We start from the raw sequence: 21,322 nt of genomic DNA, 5'->3' as shown, positions 1-21,322 counted from the left end.
AAAAAAAAAAAAAAAAAAAAAGGTTGATTTTTTTTCTCCAAATGTAGTTAAAGAGTAAGAAAGACAAGGCCTTAAACTTGGTTTTATAATAAGGAGAGAAAATGAAAAAGGTCCCATCTAGCAATATACAGCTCTTCTCTCTTTGCCTTTCTTATTCCTATTGGTTATAAGTCTAACAACAATAATTTTTTTAAAAGGTACTGAGAGTAGCTTAAAATATAAAGAAATTTTAGGACTTACATTTTAAAAGTGCTAATTGATACCTTCTAGGAAAAGTTCTGATTAGTCTAGTTATTAACCTGAAACTAAAAAATTATAATTCAACATGGCCAATGCATCTAAAATCACTTTGATTTAATGTAATTGTTTTTTATGCATACTTTATATTTTCTTGTCTGTTTATCTGCCTGTTAATCTGTTTTAATAACTGTTTCAAGTATCTGCAGCTGCTTCATTAAAAGAATTAGTTTTTATCTTGTATTTATTTTTAGTTTTTGCCCATATAGACTTCTGCCTGTTAGAGCTTTTCACTAAAAGTTATAAAAATATTCAAGGGTGGGCTGGGGATTTAGCTCAGTGGTTCTGCCACTTCCCTCACAAGAACAAGATCCCGAGTTTGATCACTGGTACCAAAAAAAAAAAAAAAAAAAAAAAAAAGATATCAAATATTCAAGGGTAACAAAACTCACTTAAAACATAAGAGGGTAAAACTTGCTAGGCTCAAGGCTTACCTAAAACTTGCAAATAAAAACCTTAAATTTGAGGGCTGGGGATTTAGCTCAGTGGTGCTGCCACCTGGCTCACAAGTGCAAGGTCCTGAGTTTGATCCTGATACCAAAAACAAAACAAAACAAAAACTAAAAAACCTTAAAATTCAGTAGCATACAGGTTATATATGATGTAGATGAATACATAGATTTCTGTGTGTTAACTTACAGGCTTATGTTATCCTCTAAAGTTCTATTTAAGCTGATTTATGGATAAATTGAGACATGATATTAGCCCAAATGCTTTTGGGTCACATGGTTCATATGAGCTAATTTAAATTGGTTGGTAAAGATGTCTTTAAAGTTGGCAACATGTTTGCATTCAGGTTGTTAGCCAATCAAGATGATTAAGGTGGGCATGGTGGTACAATGCCTATAATCTCAGCATATGGAAGGCTGAGGCAGGAGGATGGCTGTGAGTTCATGGCCAGCCTGAACTACAGAGACCCTTCTGCCTAAAAAACTGGTTTTATAAATGTCCATTGTTTCCTGTGTACAATAATTAAAGAATTTTTCCTTGGTCAATGCTACTATATATAGCTTAAAAAGGTTAGCTGTTCTATGCTTTGGCTCTCATGTGTTAAAGTTATTATTATTATTATTATTATTATTATTATTATTATTATTTTGGGTTTTTTGAGACAGGGTCTCACTATGTAGTTGAGACTGACCTGGAACTCACTATGTAGCCCAGTCTGGTCTGGAACTCACAGGGATCCTCCTGTCTCAGCCTCCGGAGTGCTTGGATTATAGGTGTGCTCCACCATGCCTGGCCTATCTAAAGTAATTATTAAAATGAGTGAACAAATATGAATAGAATTCTTATAAATGTTCACAACAATATCTAATCAGTTGCAAATATAAATTTAAGTATTCTTGGCTTAAGGCTTACAAAAAGATAATATATTTGATTTATTAAATGTGTTTTTATAAATTATTAATATATACAAAAGTTCAAGAATTGCTTCCTTAACTAGGTTAGATGTCTAATATTGCATTTTATATTAAAATAATATTTTTAAAAATTTCCCCAAAGTGGGGCCCCCTAAGCATAAAAAAAGCAGCTGCCTAAACCAGTTTGCTTCTGCTTCCTCTAATGACAGGTAGTTTCCCCCGAGAATCTTATTGCTCCCCACCCCAACAAATGTTATTAAGGAACTTATTTTATATATGTACATTTATAATTACTTGGCTATAACAAAAAGTTTAAATGTTTTCTGTGTCTAAAGTAATAAATAGTTTACTTCAGATATTAAAATGCTCTTGGTTAAACATGTAAAAACTAGATTGAAAAGCAAAGGTTTTTATATTTTCCATTGTTAGGCTTTTGGTTACTTAAGAAAATGAGTTTCAAGAGTTAAAGATTATTGCCAGGTGTGGTGGCCTACGCCTGTAATCCCAAACCTTCCCAGGAGTCAGTTTTACCCTCTCAAAAAAAACCACAGATGTTCTCAGTTCAAAAAAGTCAATGTGCTTCTCTCTTTTGAGGACCTACATTTTATTTCTTTGAGTATGTACTAAAATTTCTGCCTAATAAACCCTTCTTGAGCCTCTTATTGATGCATCCTAAAAGTTCTTTGCCACAACCAGAGCCAGCAAACCTATGAGCCCCTTCTATGTATAGGGTGGGTTAGGGTCCTTAGCTCAGCTTCAGAAACCTTAGACCCAGGACAGTGACAGCGTAATACTGTGTCACAGACCTGCTGCACCCCAGGGTGCAGAGCTAACCCACTGGGCACCCCTTCCCTATCCATTGCTGTAGCCCTTCACTCAGCCCTTCATTCATGTCCGTGTTACGGACAGGGAATACTACAGGGTATTCACAGGCTGTCCTGGTTCATACCTAGCACAAAATCACTGGCTGGCCTCGCAGCAGCAAGGAACCAAAATGCCAGGCTTGGGTGGCCATGGGAAAACCATCCATGGCCACTAGGGTCTGGGACGCCAGCCACTGTCCTCTGTGGTGCACCCGAGAATCCACTTCCACTTTTGCTTTGCTCCTACCAGAAGACAGATTGTCAACTCCCTCTAGGAAGAAAAACACCCTCCTGGACAGGAAAGCTGAAGGCAAACAAGACAATGGCAGTGCCTGCTTTGGCCACTTACAGCAGCAATGTACCACCAGGCCTCCTGGCCAGCCTGGCTAGTCCCCGCTCTCATCTCCAGGTCCTCCTGTGTGCTCAGCTCCTGCTGCAAAGGCAGCAACCCTGGGTGGCAATTGTGCTACATGACAGGGACTGGCAGAACAGCAGTAGGGAGGGGCATCGTCGCAACTGAAGCTCCACAGTGTGGACGCTTCCCAGGAGTCAGATTTTTAGTCCCTGCCCACCTCTGCCAGTGAGGAAAAGACCAGAAGCCAGGAGAGAAACAGACTCATAAAAGAAGCAGAATCCTCCTTTTCATTGTGCCTTAAAGCGTCCTAACAGTGTGGTGCTGTCAGAGGCCTTGGTTTGGAGAAAGAGACACCTTGGAGACTGGGCCTCTGCTCTCCGGTCTGCTCCTTCAGCAGTGTGGTTCTGGGCCACCCACATCACTAGTGATTTCTTCTGTCTGTCTTCTACTCTGGGCAAGGAGCTCTCCAAGTCAGAATTCTCATTTTGCTCTTTGAATACCAGAATTTACCACAGCTGTCAATTAAAAAATGAGCCACAAATGATGGAGGCTCAGAGAACCGATGGGCTCAAATGTGCTCTCAGAATGGATAGCCTCACCAGCTACCCTTGCCCAGAGCTACCTGCCAAGATCTACCACTTTGAAGATCAGCTTTTATAGAGATCAATTTATTCACCTACACAAAGATGAAAATTATTTTTAAGTGTCAAGTTACTCTGTTGGCTAATCATATCATATGTTTTCTTGGCCTGTTTCCTCATCTGCAGAACAGATAAAAAAAGAACAACACGTGGCCAGGTGTGGTGGCGCACGCCTGTAATCCCAGCACTTAGGAGGCTGAGGCAGGAGGATCATGAGTTCATGGCCAGCCTGAACTATGTAGTTCTACCCTGTCTCACCCACCCATCCACCCCCTTACAAAAAAAAAGGTCAACATGACCTACCCTTCCCAAGGCTGCTGGCAAAAGTAAGGCTGAGGTGACCTGGCACATGCAGTGTCCACTGAACACCAAGTCTTCCTTCCCTCTTTGTTGCACAAAAAAGACAAAGGGACTGGCCTACTTACCTTTCCTATCCTGATGCATGAATTTATAGTATCCAGCAAGTCAGCCTTTTTTTCATTTATAGGCACTTCTGCTAACTCCTTCCCTATTAATTCACCTGACTGATAGCCCATTGTAGTTTCAAATGCAGGATTTGCATACTGAAGAGAGATGAAAGAAAAAAAAATCCAATGAATTAAATGGCATTTTGAAATGAGGACAGTCAAGGGTCTTCCACCTAAGCACTCCTGTTTCCCTCAAGAGCCTGCACCTGTCCATGTTCTAACACCACTAAAACATGATCTCAGGAAAATCCACAGCCTGGACAAGTGCTATCTGGCTGGGCTTTCTGCTGTAGCAGCAGCCACCTGACCTGGCCTGCTGAGTGGAGCTGCAGGGTACTAAATAAAGCACTGGATTGGGATGTGCAACACCCATGCTTTCCTCCTCTGCACACTTCCTCCTCTGCTGCATTTTTGCAAGTCACTGTGCGCCTGAATTTTGGTCTGCTCATCTGGATAATGGGAATGAAACCTTTCTCTTGCCTTTCTCATGTGATTCAAGTAAATAATGTGTGAAGAGCAGGCTGTGAACTAGCGAGTGTTTACAAATCTCATGCTTAATGGTTAAGTTTCAAATAGGACTGAAAAATGGGAGGCAATATAGGGGAAAGCTGTGTATGTGCTGAAGGTGCTGACAGATCAGTAATTAATGCTGTTCACTAAGATCTGTTTTCCTTGCTAAACAAACACTTTACACAAATTAACTCATTTCATCCTCAAAACCACTTTGCTAAAGGCAGTGGCTGTTATTCTTATTATGATTCTCATCTACACAGATGAGAAAGCAGATTCAGCTGGACAAGGGTTAAGTAATTTGCCCAAAATGCTTCAGCCGAGGCAGATGAAGACCGAAGCCTGTGCCCTCAACCACCGGTCTGTGCCACCTCACAGGACACTGGCTCCAGACCCCAGCATCAGCAACTTCACTGTGGGAGCCACAAGTCAGATTACAGGACCAGGCCCGAGGGGGAAATATCTAAGCAGAGCCAATTCTTGGACAGAAGGAAGTGTTCCTGTGCCACTGCTCTCTTTTTTCCTGTTATCTGAAGTACAAGCCATGTTCTCTTAAGTCACCTGTATAAACTTACCTTACTAACAGTGGGTGTTCTTTAATTACTGGGTATCCCTTTTTGACATTTTTATTTTTTCTAGAAATCTGTACAAGTGTAAACTATCTTCCAAATCAGTTATAAAAGTGTAAAAACAGTGAGAAAAGCTTGCAGACCTTGTAGTGCAGACCTCTACTGTAGTTTTCCCATGAATATAAGCAAAAAATATTTGACAAAAATTAGAAAATACAGATCAAAATAAATAAGACAGCAAATCACCCCACTAGAATACTCAAATGTCCCTCTCATGCAACCTTTGGAATAAAAGTCTCCTTGCTAAACAAACCTACCTCACCCAGTGAGAAACAATAAATACAAATGTGCTACTTTTATAGACATTTTCTAGCATTATAATTGTTATATCTTTTTTATCTAGAGAGCACATACTAAATTTTATATTTTGATTTATTTGTATAATCTCCTAAGGAAAGCTAGTCTCTTGAATTTTAAAAAGAAAAAAAACATCATAGGGGAAGAGTACAATCCTAAAAATGAGAACAGACAGACAAGAAAATAAGGACAACTTTCCAAAATAACAAACCTGAATAATGTGGTCTTCACTTGTAATTTCAATAGCTTCTTGGCTTTTCTCTAATGCAGTGAATACTGAGTTACAAGCCCTTTATGGGTAGAAACAGAAGGACTGATTAATGTAAACACTACTAATCTTGGGTTACTTGCAATCTTGGGTTATTACATTAGCCTATTTAAATGTGATTTTGGCTGATTTGTAAAGATAACGTTGTATGCTCGACTAAGAAGAAGGGGATATTTAAAAGCATAAAGATACCTCCCGCCACACCTACAATTAGATGACCCCTACGCACACTACTGTGCCTTGAAGAGGCAGGGGCCTAGCAGTAACACGCCAGGCTCCACTCACGACTCTTCAGCAGTGTGGGACCGAGTGTTACAGTGAATGAATCCCCTAGACTGTCCCTTCACAATGCCAGAACAGTCTCGTAAGGACAATGTGAGAGAACACAGTCAAAGCAGCCTGCCAGAAAGGAGGACTTCAATCGTCCAGAGGTATTTTAAACAATGATTTTTACCAAACTGGGGTCATCTGGAATGATCAGCTTTGTTTTCTGCTTTCTTCACTTAGTCTTACACTGTGAGCACTTCCCATATCCTTAACATTAGAAATAATTTTTAAATATGATAGAAGTAAAAAATGTTTATTGGCTGGGCATGGTGGTACATGCCTATTACCAGCACTTGGGAGGCACAGGCAGGAGGATCACTGCAAGTCCGAGGCTAGCCTGGGCTACCAGTGACTTTAGGGCCAGCCTGAACTACAAAACAAGACCCTGTCTCAAAACAAACCAAAAACCATGTAGACTGGTGCAACCACCATGGAAATCAATATGGAGATACTTCAAACAGCTAGGATTAGAAGTCCCATTTGACCCAGCTATTCCTCTGCTGGATGTCTTCCCAAAAGAATTAAAAGAATCATACCACAGTGATATATGTGCATCCATGTTTACAGAGGCACAGTTTGTAGTAGCTAAAACTTGGAAACAGCCCAATTGCCCATCAACTGGAGACTGGATAAAGAAGTGTTTTCTTCTTCTTCTTCTTTTTTTTAATAAAACGGAGTACTACTCAGCCATAAAGAACAAGAATTAGAGATGTTTATAGCTAAGTGGATGCACATTGAGGCCATACTCTAAATGAAATAAATAGGACACACATTTGTAAATGCTGGATATTTTCTCTGGTGTGAAGGACTAAAAGCATAAATAAGGATAAAATATATAACTGATATTGTGAAATAGGAAGAAAACGTCTAAAGGAGTAGGGGAAGTGGAAGGGATAGGGGAAAGGAAAGAAGGGAAAGAAAAAATATGAGAAAAGGAAAAACATGGAAACAAAGTCTTTGTATATAAGGAAGGGTGGAGGGGGTAAAGGGAGGGCAGGAGAATGGGGAAAAAATAAGAACCAAGATACATCATGTAAAGGTACAAGATCCTAATGATGAATGTAACCGTACTGTATGCCTAAAATGTACCAATAAACTTAATGAGAATAAAAGTTTATTGACAAAAATTAGAAAATAGAGATAAAAATAAATGAGATAGCACATCATCCCACTACAGTCATCAAAAAGGCAAGTCACCCCAGGTGTTGGTGAGGAGCCCTCAAACTGCTGGCGGGATATAAAATGGTGCAGCCCTTTTTTCAGAAAACAGTCTAGAAGTTCTTCATATGGTTAAACAGGACCACCATATGGTGCAACTATTCCAGACTGTAAAACTACAGAATATGGTTCTGTTTCTGGAAATGTACATATTACATATGTATTTATGCAAGAAAATGCCTAGAACACCATTTGATATATCTCCTTGTTGGGATTTCCATTGGTTTCATCTCTTTTTGTGGGGGGCACCAGGGATTGAACTCGGGTCCTTATGCTTTCAAGGCAGGCAGCAGCACCACTAAGCTAAATTCCCAGCCCTACTATCATTTTTAAACACACCATACAGTTCACCCATTTAAAGTACATAATTTGGTATGGTGATGCATGCCCATAATCCCAGCACTTGAAAGGCTGAGGCAGGAAGTTCACTAAGAGTTCAAGGCCAGCCTGGGCTACACAGTGAGTACAAGGCCAGCCTGAACTGCACAGCAAGATCCTGTCTCAAAAAACGAAAAGTCCATAATTTAATAGCTTTTATAATATTCAGCGTTGTACACAAATCACCATAATTTTAGGCCGTTTGTGTTAACCATAGCTTAGGCTATTAATCTACTATCTCTGCAGCCTTGCCTGTTCTGCTTTTCCCGCTGTACAATGTATATTAATCTCTCCTTATCAATAATTACAGGTCTTTATAACTTTTTATAATCACATAATATTCTATTGTAAGGTTATACTATAGTTTATTCAATGGCCTGCCTGTAATTAGATTCATAGTTTGTTTATGGGCTTTTTCCCTTGTAAGTATAAAGAATCACCTAAGAATCGTTAGGAAGTTCTTTCTGTAGGGGGACTGTTGAGATAGAGTCTGACTATGCAGTTCAGGCTGACCTTGAATTTGTAGTGCTCCTCCTGCCTCAGCATCTTCTTTGGGATGATAGGCATACACAACTACACCTGGCTAGGGGGTTCACTTGTGCTAGAAAATTAAAGGAAAAAAGAAAAGGAACCAACTGCTCATAAAGTGTAGTAATAAGTAAACTTTAAGAATAACAATGCTTTTATATTATTCTTGGTATTACTGAACTTTCTCACCAAATAAAACAGTTCAGCCAATAAAAATTAGCTTCTTTTTAAATATAAAAATCAATAAATGGTATGTGACTCATATTTGAATAAAGCTGTTACTAAAAAAACAAAAAAAACTAGAGGGCCAGGGATTTAGCTCAGTGGTTCCACTGCCTGCCTCGCAAGTGCAAGGTCCTGAGTTCGATCCCCAGAACCAAAAAAAAAAAAAAAAAAAAACCTAGAGAGAAGTTTCCTACCTCTGACATAACAGGCCTGGAGGAGATGATCTCTAAGAAGCCTTTCTGGATTTTATGTATTTTTTTTTAACTTTTGCAGATTTTGGTACATAAAGAATATCATATCATTTAAATTTGTATTTATTTGTTTGATTATTAAGTGTGGCCGAACATCTCTTCATATATATGATTACTAATATCCCTTGTAAATTGCTGGTACATGTCCTTTAGTTTTTCCTACTGAAGTGTTGCTGTTTTTTATTGATTCAGCAAAACTCCCTTTTGGGATATTAACCTAATGCCTGTCCTATATGCTACAAATATATGTTATATTTCTCTGTCATTTGTCTAAAATTTTGATATTATTTCAGGTTTTGGTCTTTTAAAAAAAACTATCACCGGGAGTGGTGGTGCATGCCTGTAATCCCAGCACTCGGGAGGCTGAGGCAGGAGGATTGCAATGAGTTCGAGACCAGCCTGGGCTACATAATGAGTTCCAGGTCAGTCTCAACTACATAGTGAGACCTTGTCTCAAAAAATAAAAAAACAAACAAACAAACAAAAAACAAAACAAAAAACTATCAACAAGCTTAACATTTTTTGTTGTCTAATTGAATCTTGCTTTTATATCATGCTAAGCTTAAAAAGACTATTCAGTTACATGTATCCACTTATATTTTTCACTCCTGATGTAGAACTACTTTTTTCCATGTCTTTAATTCATTGGAGTTTATTTCAGGATAGCAGGTGAGATCAGGATATGACTTTTTTTTTTAACCAACGAGTTAACCAGTTGTCACAATCCCATTGACTAAAAAGTTTACTCTTTCCCATATTGATTTAAAAGCCATGTTGATCTTATGCTAAATCCTTAAATATACTCAAATGTATTTCTAGTCTTCAATATTCTATATCCAGCAGTATCACAAAGTTACTTGTTATAGATTTCCAGAAGTCTCAAGCCCCACATTCCCTTTCCTTCATATTCTTTTCTGTCTGTAATGAACATCTCCATTTTGCTGTGAGCTGCAGCGGGGCATGAGGGGAGATAAGGACAGAGATGGAGGCAGTGAAAGGGCCTGGAGAACCCGGGGCCACATTCTGCAGTCTGGGTTTCATTCTTAAGGCCATGGAAAATTGCAGGACAGAAACACAAACAGAGTTATCTGGTCAAGAGAAATTCGGGGCTAGATGTAGAGAGACTGACTGAGAGATTCAATCAATAATCCGGGTAAAAGATTACACTGAGTAGCAGTGACAATGAAGAAAAGTGGACAGATCCCAGAGACACTCAGGAGGAAAGCACAGCAGGATGGTGAGGGATGGGATTCGGGTCATGTGAAGGAGACCAAGGATGCTATGTTCACTAAGCTGAGTATTCGGAAAGAAAGGTTGGAGGCCAGTGAGAGAAGAGGAAAGACAATGACTGAAGCAGTTCTGAAATGCGGGTTACAACCTAAAGGAACAGCTTTGCCATTTGCTGCTTGTGAGATCTTGGATGTGAGTCTCTGTGAGTCTCATTTTCTTTATCTAGATTGGATTAAATAGACTCTAGCATCACCTCCTGCACCAAAATTCATCCTACTCTCCTCTGAGAGTGTGGCAGCTAAACTCCCTGGGGAGGTGCTGTGACCAAGCCAGCCAGGGGCCAGAGTCTACTGTGAGTTTCCCTGAAAACCTGGCAACAAAAGCTCTTCTGTACACCACACCAGCCTTCAAGCAGTCTGTTCAGCAGCATTCTTCCCTCACTCACACTCTGCCTGCTCCTCATTCATCTTCATTCTGTGAGGCACTTTTCTTCTCCACATGTGGGACCTCCCTACTAATCCCCATTTCTGTGCCTTGGGCATATACAAACAGAATGACCCAATTTGTTCTCTGATCACTGGTAAAGGAAATGTCAAACAGTAGGACACCCAAAGAAGAAAACTAGAATGACAGGGAAGCGCTGATTTTACTTTCCTTCTGTCAACCTGACATCATTTTACTGCTGTTCCTCTACAAAGAATTCATTTCACTGTGTGTGTGTGGTGCTTATTGTGAAAAAATTATAAAATGTTTAATATGGAGAAGAAATAATCACCTACCAGAGATAATAATATTACTGAGTATGTCTGTATATCCTTAAAATATTTTTTTCTTAGGACACCAAACAGAAAATCCAGTATGTACAGTTTGATTTACTATAGGGTCTCATGTTTAAATGTGATTCTGCAATCACTAATGTGACCCTTATTAAACACCCAGACAGGGCCGGGGATTTAGCTCAGTGGTTCCACTGCCACCTGCCTCACAAGCGCAAGGACCCCAGTTCGATACCCGGTACCAAAAAAACAAAAACAAAAACAAAAAACACCCAGACAGTCCCAGAAAATCTGTCTGAGGAGTAGCCACCACACTACCCATCCCAACATATCTGGGGTCAGTTACGGCCAAGAAGGTCCCGTGTGCAGCAGGGCCCTGTGTGGTCTGAAGGTGCTCTAAAAGGGGTGAGTTACCTGAGTTTCAGTTGTGATCGCACCTCTCCGAACTCCAGCTGGAGCAGTTCATTGTAACAGGCCATGATGCTGGGGTTTTCTATATACCTCTATCAATAGAAAGGGGAATTGTGTGAATAAACAAAGGAGCATCTTTGAATAATTATGTAGGCCAATTAAAATAATTCTTGTAAATAAATTTCTTATTTGGCATCTGAAATCTAAAAAATACTTTATTATTATTAATAACAAATTGGACAGTGCTGGGGATTTAGCTCAGTGGTTTTGCCACCTGCCTCGCATGTGCAAGGTCCCAAATTCAACCCCCCGTACCCTGCAAAATAAAATGAACAAGAAAAACAGGAGATAAGAGATGTAATTTACAGACACCAAATTAGCTTTTTTAAAAAACAAGATTTTCTTTCAGGATCCGAAGAGCATTTTCACTGATAAAGCAAAGGTTAGAATATGTAGAGCAGGAAATTTATTAACCAGAGATGTAGTTGTATTAAGCTTTTCAGGAATAATATTTTGTCCTCTACAATTAGGCAAACTCACAGTCTGCAGAACTACCCTTGCCTTTCTACCTGACCTGAAGTTAAGAGGGAACTTTTAACCTGGCAACTGTCCTACATCACCCTCCAAAGTGGCCAGCTCATGACCCCCATAGCAAGGTGCCAGCTGAAGCCATGCATTCGCCCAGTGTCTGTTATTGTGGTGTTCATTAATTGTTTTGGATAATAACTGTTATACAATGGAAACATCCCACAAAAAATTACACATTCTACCATCAAGTGAATGTGGTATAATCACATGGTATCTTAGAAGTCACTGTTCCTGTAACATGAGTCATCCCTTGGGTTCCACAGGATATTGGTTCCAGGTCGCATAACCACAAGATATGAAAATCCAGATGCTCAAATCTTATAAAAATGGCCTTTGACATACAACCTACACCATCCTCCTACATACATCACATCATCTCAACAATACTTACAGTGCCTAGTACAATGTAGATGCTATTTAAACTGTTATACTGTATTGTTCAGAGAATAATGACAAGAAAATATCCACACATGTTCCGTTTTGATGCAATTTTTCCTTCAAGTATCCTTGATGTGCAGTTGGTGGAATCTCCTGATGCAGAGTCCATGAATAAGGAGGCCAACAACAGCTTTCTTTAGATGTAAAAGTACTCAGAACATTTATGCATCCTATTCCTATGACTAGCTCTTCTTTTTATCTGCATAACAAATCGATAATACTCTACTCGGCTGAGGAGGAAGGTAGAGCTAAAGAGGAGAGTCCTCTGCAAGCTACTCCCTAACTGCTCCAGCCAGACAACTGGGGCTCCCCAAGCAGCTCCCCCCACTGCCATGGCGAAAGCAGGTGACTGCTGTGCTGGGCAGTGATCAGGGTCTTGCCTGGGTGTCAAGCAACCTAAAAATCCAGCCCCAGCTTCATGCCTTAAAGGCTGTATGACTCTAAATGAGGCACTTCATACTCTCCCACCACAGCCTGTTTCCTCATCTGTAAAACGAGGGAAATCATATTGCTCCTGCCCATGGCAGAGCACCATGAGAATACAGAGATGATGACAGAAGCAGTCTGCCTACACACTGCAGCACAGATGTGAAGAACGGCTAGTACCATCTTAGGCTGGCTGGCTGTGGGCATGATAGTCCCTAGGCCTGCTTGCAAAAACACAGCCCCTCTCACCAGCAGTCTGGCAAAGATAACGTGCTTTCCAGCCACTATGACTGATATCATAGAAGGTGCTGGACATGATGAGAATTCCCCAGAATGTTCCCCATCTACATGGGCAGTGGGTACACTGCTGACTGTATAGGTGCAAGGGAGGAACTGGACATATAGTGTTTGTTCTACTCCAGCAGATGAGGGTTAGGGCCTTGAGATGGGCAGAGGGCTCCAGCTGCTCAGCAGGTGACAACCTGGGACTGGGGAGGGGGGAACACGTGTATAAGTTTATCCACTTCAACAGATGGCCTCCCACATGAACACATTTTCACTGGGTATGAATGTTACAGATCCACCAAAACTTTCTGCTCCAAAAGTAGAAATAGATAACAGTACATGTGGCCATCCTTTGGAGGCATCTTTGCTCCCACTGTCCATCCTGCCCTTTCATCTCTGCTTTGTTCTGTGTCTAACCAGCTCATCTCTACTGCCCCTCTACAAGATTTTCTGTTCCAAGGACCCTGCAGGGTAGAGAAGCAGACTGCTATCCCCACTGCTTAAGCAGCAGTTAGTCTCTCCCCAGCACCATCCTGAAATCCTGCAGACCTTCCGAGCAGACTCAACTCACTTTCCACAAGGCATGTCACACCTCAGCTAGGACCTACATCCCTTCTTGGGAGCCTCACCCAATGGCCCACTACTCTTGGCTGCATGTAGAATTACTCCCAATGTGAATAAAAACAGGGCCAGGGATTTAGCTCAGTGGTTCTGCTGCCTGGCTCACAAATGTAGAGTCCTAAGTTTGATCCCTGATACCTAAATAAATAAATACCCAACAGCAGGCTCCTGCCCTTACTCCCCAGGCAGACTGAAGCAAACTCTCCAGGGATGCCCCCAGGGAATGCTAATGCGTGCTCAGCAAGAGACACAAACCCCATCCTGAGAGAGGTTTCACTCAGCTCAGTCAATTGCCCAGTCCAGCTGAAGCAGGAAGCAGGCTCCTTTTCCACTCTGTGATTCTGAACCGCAGCTAGGTCACAAGATAGCTAACGGCTCCCTGAACACCAGAGATCTCACGGTGGTGTCAGTTTCAGTTCAAGCTTTGGTACCACAGGCTGCACACTGGGAGGCTGGAAGAATCCCCTCTCAGTAAGTCTAGCTGTGCTCAGCAACCTAAGCCTCCTTTTGTCACATGCAGGTTAGGGACTCTGGGTAAGATTGGCACTTGGGGTCTGTGAGGTTTGGCCTCCATGTTGGGTTACTCACTTACAAAATGAGGAGCCTGATCCAACCTCCCGTCCCCTCAGTCAGTACCTTGAAAGTGATACTGTGAAGCTTTTGTGCTTCTGCATGGGGTGTTCTCAGAAGTACCCATCCTAACAGTGGTTCCCTTTAAGGCTTTAGGAGACACCTTGGTCAGTGGAATGGGCAAGAGGGCAGGAAGGGTGTGTCAGTTACTTATGAATTTTCAAGTTAGCTCCGTGCTAAGAAAATATGGGGACCAAGGTTTACTTGACCTTCTACCAGGATGCTCGTTGAAGTCTATCCAATTCTGCTGGTGATTTCCTTGTGCAGAATTTCAAACACAGTACTTTCCAAACATAATTCCAAACATAAGAATTACCAACACTGCATCCACAGGCTTTCCACGAGTCCTCAAATAAATACAAAGTTTAGTGACTTTGAGTAGCCACAGGTAGCATATAACCCCAACTCAGGGGGAATAATCGAGCCCCTAAATTTCACTAGCAAATGGACTATTCTGAGATCCTTATTTAAAGCAATAGCCCATTTTGCCGCCTCCTAGGAACAATGTAATATAAAGATGTCCAGTCACCTGGGAAAGCTTTTTTCTTTGTGTAAACGCTTTCCTGAGCAGCTTCCATGTGATGATCTCAAGACCCACAGGGAACAGGCAGCCAACACCTTCCAAGCCAGGACTCTGAGCTTAAAGGAGCCATCACTTTCCTGCTGGCTCACTAGATTATTTTCAAACAATTTAACAGGGTTTATGGAGCCCAGGGGATGAAGACAGGTGCTAATAATGTGTGTATGTTGTGGAGGCTGTCAAAGCAGGGTGAGAAAACAGCCATGAAACTATGTGATGATAACTTAATGTGTGCATTTTATATAAAATTGTGTGTCACTGGGTGTGGCAGTACAGGCCTGTAATCCCAGCACTTGGGAGGCTAAGGCGGGAGGATCACTGCAAGTTTGAGGCCAGCATGGGCTACACCGTGAGTTCAAGGCCAACTTGGACTACATAGTGAGACCCTGTCTCAAAAAAAATTGTGTGTGCATAAAATCTTAAGTTCTATATTATCCGATATTAATATCATTACTTCTGTGTGCTTTCACTTGCTATCTTGTTGATCATTTAGTATTAAGCTCCTTCTATCTCTTTAAATGTCTTATGCATATCATAGTTGTGTTTTGTAACTCAATCTAACAGCCTATCTTTGACGGAAGACTACAGGCCACTCATGTGCATTTGCCAGTCCTTCTATCTCATTTTGTGTTGATGACTGATGGGACACTGTTGTTTCTTCTTGAGGTTTGCCAGTGTGACCAAGTTACTGAAAATTCCATATCCCCTTTTACTACTTAGAAGTGTTATTAAAACTTTTCTGTTCTATTAGTGATTACATTTCTTTTCAATAATCTCAAAAGCAGTGATGTTTTTACTATTATTTGCAAACACAATACTAATTATCCTCAGAACAAAGTATGTCCCATACAGCAAAGCTCCATCCTGCACCTTTCCCAGAGCTGAAACCCTCAGAATACTTCTGATGCCTGCCCTCCAGCTGTGTCTTCTAGATAAGCCTCTGAAAACGTGTCTACCCACACTTCTTGCCAACACCTAGGATTGCTACAACTATACAACTGGCATACTGAGCTAGCATTAATATCTCCCTTTGGGTACAACCTTTCTGTTAAGAAAGTATTGTATGTCCCAGTCCATATCTGTCCTTTTGGGAATAGTGTTATACATAAACAGATACACTGAATTAAACACATGTACACACGCCTTATGGGAAGGCAGGAAGAGCTGGGGAAGAAGGCAGTGTGAGAGGGCGGGCACAGGGCAGGCAGACCTTTCACCCTCCTCTGGATGAACTGCATTCTTCAGAATTTCCTTACAAAGATCTTTTAACTATGAACTCAGTTTCCATTGTTCTGCAAGTCTTTATTTCACCCTCACTTTAGAATATTTATGCTGGGTATAACATTCTAGATTTGCAGTTATTTTCTTTGATCACATTGCTAATATTATTCTACTATCTTGTTTCCACTTGGTGCTGAGAAGCTGGTCATTACTCTGTCACTCTTCCAAAAGTAATCTTTGTTCTCTAGTTGACTTTAAGATCTCTCTCTGGCTGTTTTAGCTTTTTGTCTGTCTGTTTTTGCACCTTCACCATGATGTAACCTCCTTTTTAATTTACTCTATTTTGGATTTGCTGGAATTTTTGAATCTGTGATTATTCTTTCATCAGTGCTAGAAAATTCTCAGCCATGTAGTCTTCAGATTTTTTTCTCTGCCTCATTCTTCTTCCTCTTCTGGAACCCCAGTCATATATACACTAAGCCATCACTTTCTAGTCTCTGTATTTCTTAGCTTCTCTAATTTATTTCCTATGATTGTGTGTCTTTGATACATGCTAGATTGTTTCTCACTTACTGTGTAAGTTTTTAATTTTTAAGTTGTTACTTTTTCATTTATCAAAATTCAATTTGCAACCTCTGAGGCTTAAGATTAAGGGGTCCTCCTCTAGAAGGCTTTACCCACTCTGTGGGTGCCCAGGAGTACCTTCCGTACAGCCCACTTTCAAGTTAGGGTTTGGCTTTCTGGACCACCCCACTGTTGGAACTGTGGGTGGCCTGAGGCTCAGCCTTCTTTGTCAGTCTTGACCCCCAGGCCTCATTTGCAATCAGCTGACCAAAGTCTTCAGCAGCCACTTGGCTTACATCAAAAGTCTAGAGCTGGGGATGGAGAAAAGGGAGCCATGGTCTGTTTCTAGAATGCTTGAACTGGCTTTGAAAAATTGCATGTACAGTTAAGCATTAAAACAGCACATTCTAGCAGGGCATGGTGGCACACACCTGTAATTCCAGTACTGGAGAGGCTAAGACAGGAGGATCACCACAAATTCAAAGCCAGCCAGGACAACATAGTGAGTTCAATGTCAGCCTGAACTATATAGCGATACTCTGTCTCAAAAAAACAAAAACAAACAACCCCCCACAGACCAGCACATTTTATAATAAAAATTTTAATGAGTATAAACTGCTACAATTTTATTTTGCTTAGATGACTTTAGCAGGTATAGTTTTAAAAGACTAAGAAAGTGAAGTGTCAACAATTAGATCATCAGGTTAGAAAGTTAAAACACACTGTAACATAGCACAAGGAAATAATCTTTTTCCCAAATTCAAAACCTGCTAGACACAGACCTGAGATATAATCATTTCTCATATTCAGGCATAGCTGTGGAGCCAAGAAGCAGGTACTTACCCTTGTAAAGCCAGCAGTAATGAAAGGCATCACAGACAACTCTTCTTTGTCCATCCTTCAAAAGAACAGACCAAGAGTCAGACATGGTTTTTGTCAATGATATCTCATCTTTTACATGATCACTAGCTTACCTAATACTTTTAATTATTTTATAATGAGTACTTTTAGATGAATTAGGCTAATGTGTGAATAGAAAGTTCAAAACCACTTTCTGCTTTGATTTCATTAGTTTTTAAAAAATATATTATTATAACACTTTTTTTTTTAGGTGCAGTTTCACTATGTTGCCCAGGTTGGTTTCAAACTCCCAGGTGTGAGTTATTCTCCTGCCTCAGCCTTCAGAGTGCTGGGACTACTGGTGCTCACCACTGTACCTGGCTATTATAATACTTGAGATACAGATTACATTAACACCTGGAATAAAGGCATGTCCGTATATCTATTGAATATATAAAACTTTTAAACAAAATTAAATTCTCTTGTATTTTTTCTACTTCATTAATTTTTTAAAAAATGCAACCAGATATGGTGGCGTGTCTATAATTCCAGTACTGGGAAAGTGCTGGGGTAGGGGATTAGGGGGAGAGGATCATGAGTTTGACCCCAGCCTGGGCAACATAGGAAGACCCTATCTCAAAGAAAAAAAAAATCCTTTCTCTGCTTCACCTCTGGGGAAAAAAAATGAAAGGACACAGAAATATTTCTTCTATCTATAAAAACATGTATGCTAACTAAGTAAGATTTATTTGAATACTTGCCTTCCTCCTACATATTTCCCTTTTTTTCCTGACTCTAACTTAGGGAAGTACTCAAGTACAATTCAAGTACAATTCAAACCCTCAGAGGTATTTGGGGTTTGAGGGCCTAGGACAATTCCCCTCAGAAACTCACACTTCTAGGCAGCTTAATCAGGAAGCACAAATCCCTCTGTGAAGTTAACTGGAGAAGCAAAACGAAAATCCAACAGTAAAGAAAAAGCCAAACTTCAAAGGGACCCCCCTTGAAGAGGAGTGACAGCAGGCAGGCCCTAATCCAGCCCTGTCAGGAGCAAGCACTGCACTAACACCTGCATCTCAATGTCAAAAACACAAGAAACAAAGCCCCACAGTGGCAGTTTTACCTGCGAACTACACCAACAATAACTGTATTTTCTGAGAGTTTTGATGATCTGATGGACCTTAGAAAAACAAAGAAATTTCAATAAAAATATTTAAAAATCATTTACCAGTCCAATTATTTAAATACAGAATGACCAAAAATTCCATTTTTTGGTTAATTTTTATAACAGGAAACAAAATGACACTTTTATCAAATTCAATAATTTTTCTGTGTATGGTACATCTTAAAACATTCAATACATAACACAATGGTACAATCGGGACAGTAGTATCTGGTCTCTTTCCAAATTCTTTTTGCATTATTGTCTTTGTTTAAGCAATACACTTTACACTGTCACGGTGACCTTTCCTTTTTTGCTGTGGCTGGTATAATTTCAATAAGATGTCTACCCACTGAACATAATGGTGAAGACATCGATGATGGGTTATAATCAGTAACCACTATTGGGATTTTTAAAGTTTCATTTCTTCTTTCAAGTTCTATCATTTCTGTTTATGAACACTTAACAATGAGATGTCTTTTTTGTCTTCACTTCATAACACAGACGTTTCCTCTCTGCTATGCTAACATTTCTCCCTTCTCTCAGTTTTCTCTTTTGCAGATCTTTTGGCACTTCCTTCCTATTCGGTCTCAGTGTACCCAAAGAGTCCATGTGTACTGTAAAAGAATATTACTGAGTTCTGGAAAAGTATAAAAATGATATCTAATGTACTTAGCGTTTACAGACTGTAACACAAGTGCTCGCTTCGGCAGCACATATACAAAAACAGATTGTAACACAAAATTATAGGTTATTTTTCACAAACACAAATTAGTAAAAGAAAATAACTGGAACTTATTATTAGATTTCACTAGAAACAAACATCAAAGGTGAATACAACATTCTACATAAAAAAGTATGCAAAAATAGTCAATATAAAATAAATGAACAGATATGTGAATAAGAATTGACAGTCAATGCTTGGGACAGTCAGTACATAAACAAGTACACTGCCCAAGTGATGCTGGGGTAAACGGTTAAATGGTTAAAAAAACAAATATAATAAACACTTTTGGGAAAAACTCCTGGCCAGGTGACTATAGCAATCAGAGAGCATGGATTTTGAGTGTACAGCTACTTGAGGTGACTGATACACTATCACCTTGCTCTGGTCTTCGTTAACCTAGGTGGCTTCTGGCGGAGAACTCTCCCTACTTTGTGCTTACATGAAAAGGACCACAGTTCTGTCTCTTCCCGCTTAAGGGAGATGCAAGGCTGTGTGCATGACGACAGGCTGATGGCTACATACACTGTGGGGACTGGAGTTCAAGAGACAGCTCCTCTCTGTATTCTTAGCAGCACAAAAAATGAAGAGTTCCTAGGAAAAGTGGAGGCAAAAGTAACCACCACAAATCCCAACCCAGGAACTGTATATTAAAGTCAGCAATTAGAATAGAGTCAACCGTGCAAGGAAATAGAGCCCTGGTCAAGAGCTGAAGACCCTGTCCCACCAGAGAGTTTGAAAACCTTAGGGAGAAGCAGCTTCAGAGACAATGGGGACACAAAGACACAGCTGGAAGGTCAAGGAGGCAGACATAAACATGAACAGAGTTGGAAAGGGAAGAAGGGTGCAATGCCCTGAACTCTTCCTCTACTGGGGGAAAACAGCAGAGCTGTCTGGAAAAGATTCAGGCTGCTAGAGAGGGAAGAACTCTGCCCAGACAGAGGAAAAGGATCCACACTGGAGAGGGACAAGAGAGAGGCCCATTTCCAGACTACTGCGGTCACAGGACAAATGCGCTGGCCTCAGGAGAACACATCTAGGATGGGACAGAGACTAGATGGGTGATCATAAAACTTCAGCTGTGCATAGCAGCATGAATGCAATTAGTTCAGAAAATAGAACCAGTTCTGAATCACAGGAACTCAGAAAATAACTTGTTTCCAAATTCTCCCCCAAATGGTACAAAACTTAATCATTTCAGATGCATAAGAAAGATGTATCATATTAGCAAGCTTTTCCTATAAAGGACCAGAGTAAATATTTGAGGCATGAATTCTGGACTACCCGACAGCACACAGCAGTAGGAATGTAGGAATGGAGTCAGACATTACACGCAAATGAATGGGTGGGGGGGGGCTCCTCGTTGTCCCTTGCCTTAGGGCATTCGGGCTGAGACAAGGCTGAGTCTAGCAACAGGTGCAGGCTAGCCTTGGGCCCTACAGTAGAAGAGTTAGTTGTTCAGGAACAGAAAGACGGCTGCAGGAACCAGCAGTCCCTGTCACAGACCAAAGCTCATCTCTCCTTCTTTCCCCCTCTCTTTAACACTCCTGTTCTTTCCAGTGCCCACTCTGTACTCCTCTCCAGAGGGAGCCAACCCTGGTCTCTGCCCAGAGAAGAGCCAGGCTCAGCTTACTGAGGAAGGGCCAGGGAGGGTGGCTCAGGCCTGGGTCACCAGCACGGCTGACACTCACAAAGACACAGCCAGCGTATGCCTGATGACTATGTTCATCCTGATGCTAATCTCAAACAGAGAATAAGGGACGTGGACTCTCAAATGGCATTTCCGTGACTTCTAGGAACACTGAGCCTGTTCTGGTGGTTATGTGTCCATCATATCACTGAGATTTGAAGTGAGGAAAGGGAGCTTTAAGAATGCAGCTAGCCAGCTCAAACCTGTGCTCAGCTTTTTAGAAGAAAAACAGATACTTGAGTGCTGTTGTGGCATGTAGGCAACCAGGCAGAGGATTTCAGCAGGTGTTTTGGTTGCCTGACCTGTAATTGGAGATTACAGGGGCATGAGGCTAAGGCAGCAGAAAGGAAGGCCTTGTTTGTGGGGTGATAGAGCCTTCAAGGGAGCTCTGCAGCTGTGTAAAACTTTTTCCAATGCATAAGAGCAAAAAGTGGCTTTAAAAAATGGACATGTCAGAAATTTGGTTTGAAAAATAACGCTCTTGCTTTAGAATCACGAGCACTAAGATAGAACTGACT

The 21,322-nt window shown here is 40.8% G+C and overlaps 1 protein-coding gene across 2 annotated transcripts in view; it reads right to left on the bottom strand.

Annotated features, from left to right (window-relative positions):
• Pde8a (phosphodiesterase 8A) overlaps positions 1-21,322 on the bottom strand; it is a 67,946-nt gene that overhangs the window by 40,387 nt on the left and 6,237 nt on the right. For both annotated transcript variants that reach the window (XM_010621132.3, XM_010621133.2), the window contains exons 3-7: positions 18,352-18,408; positions 17,232-17,286; positions 11,039-11,127; positions 5,635-5,713; positions 3,946-4,083 (exon numbers count right to left, since the gene is read on the bottom strand). In XM_010621132.3, the coding sequence (XP_010619434.1) occupies positions 3,946-4,083; positions 5,635-5,713; positions 11,039-11,127; positions 17,232-17,286; positions 18,352-18,408 (418 nt within the window). The remainder of the gene's footprint in view (positions 1-3,945; positions 4,084-5,634; positions 5,714-11,038; positions 11,128-17,231; positions 17,287-18,351; positions 18,409-21,322) is intronic.

The sequence above is a fragment of the Fukomys damarensis genome, unplaced genomic scaffold (genome assembly GCF_012274545.1).
Source record: "Fukomys damarensis isolate Sample0158 unplaced genomic scaffold, DMR_v1.0_HiC HiC_scaffold_7, whole genome shotgun sequence".
NCBI lineage: Eukaryota > Metazoa > Chordata > Mammalia > Rodentia > Bathyergidae > Fukomys > Fukomys damarensis.
This window is presented reverse-complemented; position numbering and strand designations above follow the sequence as displayed.